Raw genomic sequence first — 6,354 nt, forward strand, 5'->3', positions numbered from 1 at the left:
TGTTTTTAAGATATAAATGTCGATTTTATGAAATAAATACAGTTGTCAAGAGCTAAACAGTCTTTATTTGGACAGTTCTAATTCATTAACCTTCCGTATTTACTCTGCATTCTTCCAGAGGCACACCAGTAGAAACAATGGAAAGGTGCTGGGATAACACATAGATAGGGCCAAAAGATCACAGAAATGGGGCAACCAACTATGGAGGTGTCGCTCTAGAGAGACTTAAAGCAGTGATATATATAGTCCATCGTTCAGATAAAAATGAGGCTGGCTTGCTTTATTTATTTGTTTGTTTGTTTGTTTATTTTTCCAACTTTTGAGTCCATACTGTAAGTTCCATTGGCAGCTTCTGAATGTGCAGAGTAGAATAGGAATAATATTTTGAATACTGGAAAATGGAATGTCAGAATTCTACTGACTTAGCTTTTGGTAGAGTTTGAGTTGTTTCAAGCAAAGAATCCAGAATTGCTCTCTCTAGGAGATTATAATCCTCTATATTTAATATAAAGTAACGGTCTGTCTCTGGTACTTAATATGTTAAATACAATTTCAGCAAGTCAAAATCTTGTTGGAGTAAGTCTTGAACAAAGCAGAAGCATTTTGTTTATTTCATACGTAAAAGTTTCAACATAGTGTAATATAAAGCAACTCATAATAAAAATGCCTGCCTCCCTTTTTTCATTATGAAAGTTTTGTTAAGTGTTGTAAGTTTTAAAGTCCCTCTAATTACTGGGGGGAAAACTACTATTTTCAAAAGCCTGACAGTTTCTTTCCTTTCATCCTGTTATGGTATTCCTCCATATGACAGGGCTTCAAACCAAGTAAAATTTATTAATTTAGTATCTGCCAATGTTGCTGTTTTAGGGAGATAAAAATATTTCCCTGACCTAATGTTAAGATGTAAGGTTTTGTTAATGTTAAGCATATGGTTTTATGTATAACAAAATCAGCACATTCTTTGCTCCTTAGTTTTTCTGTACCTGAGAGCAAGGATAAGATAGGAAATCACCAGTGGAATTAAGTTGAAATGATTGATCATGTGAGGATGCTTCCTGAAGTTGAAGTAACATTTTGCATTAGAATAAAAGGCTAGCACTCCTGTTTGTAAATATCCTAGTTCACCTTAAGCATTTCTACTTTTAAAAAGTGGTTCAATATTTATGTATAGACTTTCTATCAGTAGACTACAATAATTTAAAAAATTAAACTCCATTTAATAACTGGTAAAACTAAATGTGTTTTCAGGGGGAAAAAATTTAACAGGTAACAAGACTATTCCCAGCATTCTTTAGTGAAACAAGTAGTGACTGTCCTTTGTAACAACAGTTCTACTTACTTGCTTTTTTATTTGTTTTACTCTTTAACTTACTTCTTTGTTCATCCATCTTTTAAATGGCAGTATCCCTCTGAAGAAGATATGATTGAATGGGCCAAGAGGGAAAGTGAGAGAGAGGAAGAGCAGAGGCTTGCCCGACTAAATCAGCAAGAGCAGGAAGATTTAGAACTGGCTATTGCACTCAGCAAATCTGAGATCTCAGAAGCATGAAGAATTTTCCTGTCCTTTGTCAACCATACAATATTCTTCTTCCTGAATACTGAAGCTCTTTACAGTGTGTATCAAAACTACCTATGAGCATGGGAATATAAAAGGTTTGAGATTCCTATAAATGTGACAAAAGTTTGTTTTTGTTTTTTTTGTTTTTGTTTCTTACTCCATTTCAGATTTGTCTTCCCCCACCCCTCCACCCGTAAAAGCAGTAACCCAGTCAGACAACTTCACCCAGGCTCCTGTTCTGATGTGCATTTACTGTGAGCTTTTGCCTGCCTGTGCTACTTTTACTTGTAAAGCTAGAGTACCCAAGCTTCTGCCTTCTGGAATATAGAGAAATAGTTTCATCCCTGTGCTACCCCTTGTTCTGTAGTTACTCTGATGATAGCCAGTGGGTTTCTTAAAGTTTGCCAGTATTCTTCTCTGATTTGAATGGTTGGGGGAGGGGAAGGGAAAGAACGTCCTATTTCTTTTATGATACTGCAAATTGGCTAGTTTAAAATGTATGTTTATATTTCCTTATAATTAAAATACTGTTCAATTTGTTTTTTATAGACAAGGAAAAATACTTTGCATAAACTGACTCCACTATTGAAAAAGGGATGCATTAAGGTTGAACCATGATAGCTTCAGACTCAATCTTTTCCTAAATAAAAATGTTAAAGCCTCATATGTGAAATATATTTTTTAAAAAAATTTCTCTGGATTTGAAGAATTTTAGATGAACAGATACCTCTCCATAAGTTTAAGTGCTAGACAGTGAAAAAAATATATCACCTAACATATATCCATCAGTATAAGGTAAGCAAAAGTCTTAACATGGCAGCCGTTCTACTATTGCTATGGCACTGTCTATCCCCTTTAGTTCATGGTAGGTTTATTTTTGTACTTTGCAGAAGAAACTTTAGCAAGTGAGAACTGGAAGGTACTCTAAACTTTTGTATATATTTTTTTGTTTTCTTTAATGAAGGCTCACTTACTTGAAATGTAAAAACTTTCACCGAATACAAATAAGCAAAGTGACATGTATTACATCATATTATTGATTTTTGTCCATCTTTATGATATAAAACAGTTTATCCCCTTCCTGATTTTTACCTATAAAATTGGCAGGCTAATAAAAAAAATCTTGGTTTTTTTAATTTGGAAGAGAAGAGACCTATCAGATTGTCAAAGCTCTTCATGTATTAAAAGCCTGTCTTCTGTAAAACTGACCTAGCAGACAAGCTGAATTTGAAGTAGACTGTGATATAGGCTATAAGTTGTGGAATAACCTTAGTTTTCTTTTAAGATCAGTTACTGACTTAGATAATGTATTATTGAATACCAAGATAAAGAAAAATGCACCTACAAACTAATTAAAAGTCTCTGTGGTCACCAAGTCAAGATGGTATTGATCTGTGTTAATCAAAGTAACTTACTGCCTAGCCTATGAATAAATTCCAAAATATCGAATTCATTTCATCTTGAAATGGTGCTTTTTTTTCTCTCCACACACGATTGGACTGCTGCAGTTTAAAGCAAACTCACACCACCACGTTCCTGCATAACTAACTTTTTTCTATTTTTATAAATTGAAACATTTCAGCATAAAAGTCATACATGTGAAGCAAGGGCTGAATCATAATCATAAGGCTTTAATTTTGATAAACTAATCCAGTGGCCTAAGGATATACTGCTGAAGTTGATCGAGAAGGTAGTGTTGGGAGCTGTGATAGGTAGTAGTGGTGTCGGGTTTTGTTTCCTTCCCCTTACACTTCAGGATAAAGGTAAGTTGACTTGAATAACTTCTTTTGCACTGGGAAAATGAATAGATGTTTGAAATGCTTTTAAAATATTTTTTTTAATTAAAAAAACCACTCTGGAAAATATTAAATATCTGTAACTTATAAACAATGTAATAAGTGTACCCTAATCTTATGTATGTTTAACTGGATTACACAGATTCTTATCTTTTGTTAAAATATGTATACTCAGTGGACCAATATAATATTAAAGTATGTATATATTATATAAATCTCTCTCACTCTCTCGCTCTCTCTCTCACTCTCTCTCCATGCTCACTTATGTAGGATGAATGTTTCAGAGTCATCTGTGATTACATTTTACGTCATTGACTGGCTGCAGAGCCTGTGCTTTATTTAAAAGGACAGACAAGTATTCCCGAGAGCTCAGTGGCAGTACTTACAAAGTTTTAACCATCTTCTACAGACTCGTTCAAGTTTAGTTGGGCTCTCTTTATAGAATTTTCTCTGTTTTAGACTTCTTAACTGTAGCCTGTAATTATAAGAACAATAAACTTTAAATAATAAAGCATACTATCTATACATCCTATTTTAAATGGAGTTTTGCAGTTCTCTGTTATGTGCGTGCTGTGTCCAAGGAGGGGTACCTCTACAGTCAGCACAGATTAATATGTGTAAAGTGCTTGAGACAGTGCCTGGTGTAGAATAAATAATAAATGTTAACTGTTATTTTTAGTTCTCATGTCCCATTTCTGTAAAAGAAAAATAGAAAATGTATGTGCATAGTGACCACAGTGCCTGAAACATAAATGGTTTGTACATATTTGTTGAGTGAGGATTTGTGACATGGACCCTAGGAGGGCACCACAGTATAAAAAATGCTTTAGTCCTGGGATAGAATCCCTAGTCTACCATTTTTGAGAAAGAGGACTTTGAGAAACTTACTTAACTTCCCTAAGCCTTATTGTCGTCATCTAATGAATATCATAACAGGATCATTCGAAGGATTTGATTTTGGCAGCTTTTTAATATTACCTATTTTAATTAAATAAAGTCAGCTGTGTTATTATTAATAGTGAAAATAGCTATTGGTTTCCTTGTGGCAGCGCGAGAGCAGTGTATGGCAGGACAGGCCATTTAGAAAGCTTCTTTCCTTCTTTGACCAAGTTCTAGTTGAAAGGAGTGCAGCCAAAACTGTAACCACAAGGAGGTATCATGCTTCCAGAAAAATCTCAAGGAAAAGTATTGCAAGTAACAGTAGTAGCTGTTGGATCAGGCTCTAAAGGAAAAGTGGAGAGATTCAACTAGTTAGTATGAAAGTTGGAGATAAAGTTCTTCTCCCAGAATATGGAGGCACCAGAGCAATTCTGCATGACAAGGATTATCTCTTTAGTGATGATGACATTCTCGGAAAGTATGTAGACTAAATTGTATGTATGTATTGAACTGATTTTCATGTGAAGAAAGCTGCCCATTTCACTGAAATTCTGAAATCTTTCACCTGGAAATGGAAATAATTTCCATTTCTCTTTTATAATAAACTAATGAGGTCTCAAAAAAAAAGAAAAAAAGCTACTCGTTATTGAATACATGGGTGAGGCACTAAACGAAGCACTTTATGTGTGTTTTCTTGTTTAATCTTTACAACAACCCTGAGTAATACTATTATTAGCCTTTATTTTGAAATGGGTAAACTAAAGCTCAAAAAAATTAATGTTCTTCAGATCATATGGCTAATAAGTAGATTTGCCAGGAATTGAACTCTGGTCTCTCTGATTCTAAAACATGATACTCTTTCCAGTTTACCATGCTTTGTCTCATCTCGTGTGAAAAAAATTTGCTCCTGGGAAATGTTAGGAATAAGATATGATAAATAATAACAAATAATGTCAAGCTCCAGGCAGGATCCTTTTGCTTTACATACATTAGTACATTTAATCCTCACAACAGCAGTAACTCTAAAGTATATATATAATAATAATCATCATTGTCTCCATTTTACAGAAGAGGTGCCCTAACTAAGCTGTAGTTCTGTAGCTAGTAAGGGGCGGAGCTGGCCACTTTGAATTCAGGAAGCTGACTCCAGTTTTAACCACTACCTGCTATTTCTGTTAAAGATGAGAAGCCAGAGGAGAAATACCATAAATAGAATAACCCATGTAATCTCTGCTTTTGATTAATGAAACAGACTTCTACATAGCACATGGCATCTTATAAAACATTTTCTAATTCATTCTCCAATGTAATCTTTACAAGGATTTAGAATAGTTTGTGACACATGAAAGCATTCAACTATTGTTAATTATTAGTATTACCATAAGTGATAAGTAAGTACATAGGGGAGATGGCCAATGTTGCTTTCATTAAATAGAAATTTGAAGGGACACCTGGGTGGCTCAGCGGTTGAGTGTCTGCCTTCGACTCGGGGCATGATCCGGAGGTCCTGGGATCGAGTCCCACATCGGGCTCCCTGTGAGGAGCCTGCTTCTCCCTTTGTGACTCTGCCTCTCTCTGTGCACCTCTCATGAATAAATAAATAAAATCTTTAAAAAATAAAAAAATAAAAAAAAAGAAGATGTGGTTTATGTATACAATGGAATATTACTCAGCCATTAGAAATGACAAATACCCACCATTTGCTTCAACGTGGATGGAACTGGAGGGTATTATGCTGAGTGAAATAAGTCAGTCGGAGAAGGACAAACATTATATGGTCTCATTCATTTGGGGAATATAAATAATAGTGAAAGGGAAAATAAGGGAAGGGAGAAGAAATGTGTGGGAAATATCAGAAAGGGAGACAGAACGTAAAGACTGCTAACTCTGGGAAATGAACTAGGGGTGGTAGAAGGGGAGGAGGGCGGGGGGTGGGGGTGAATGGGTGACGGGCACTGAGGGGGGCACTTGACGGATGAGCACTGGGTGTTATTCTGTATGTTGGCAAATTGAACACCAATAAAAAATAAGTTTATTATTAAAATAATAATTAAAATAAGTTATTAAAAAATTAAAAATAAATACAAAATTGAAAATCACAAAGGTCACAAAAATGAAAAA

The 6,354-nt window shown here is 34.8% G+C and overlaps 1 protein-coding gene across 10 annotated transcripts in view; it reads left to right on the plus strand.

Annotated features, from left to right (window-relative positions):
• Nucleotides 1–3,886, plus strand: part of EPS15 (epidermal growth factor receptor pathway substrate 15) — a 141,190-nt gene extending 137,304 nt beyond the window's left edge. For 8 of the 10 annotated variants that reach the window (XM_072772148.1, XM_072772155.1, XM_072772151.1 and 5 more), the window contains one exon: nt 1,403–3,886. In XM_072772148.1, the coding sequence (XP_072628249.1) occupies nt 1,403–1,549 (147 nt within the window). In that variant the 3' untranslated portion in view covers nt 1,550–3,886. The remainder of the gene's footprint in view (nt 1–1,402) is intronic. The other 2 variants (XM_072772157.1, XM_072772156.1) reach the window with 1 other exon arrangement.
• The last annotated feature ends 2,468 nt before the right edge of the window (nt 3,887–6,354 follow it).

This window comes from Canis lupus, chromosome 13 (assembly GCF_048164855.1).
Source record: "Canis lupus baileyi chromosome 13, mCanLup2.hap1, whole genome shotgun sequence".
In the NCBI taxonomy this organism is placed as follows: domain Eukaryota; kingdom Metazoa; phylum Chordata; class Mammalia; order Carnivora; family Canidae; genus Canis; species Canis lupus.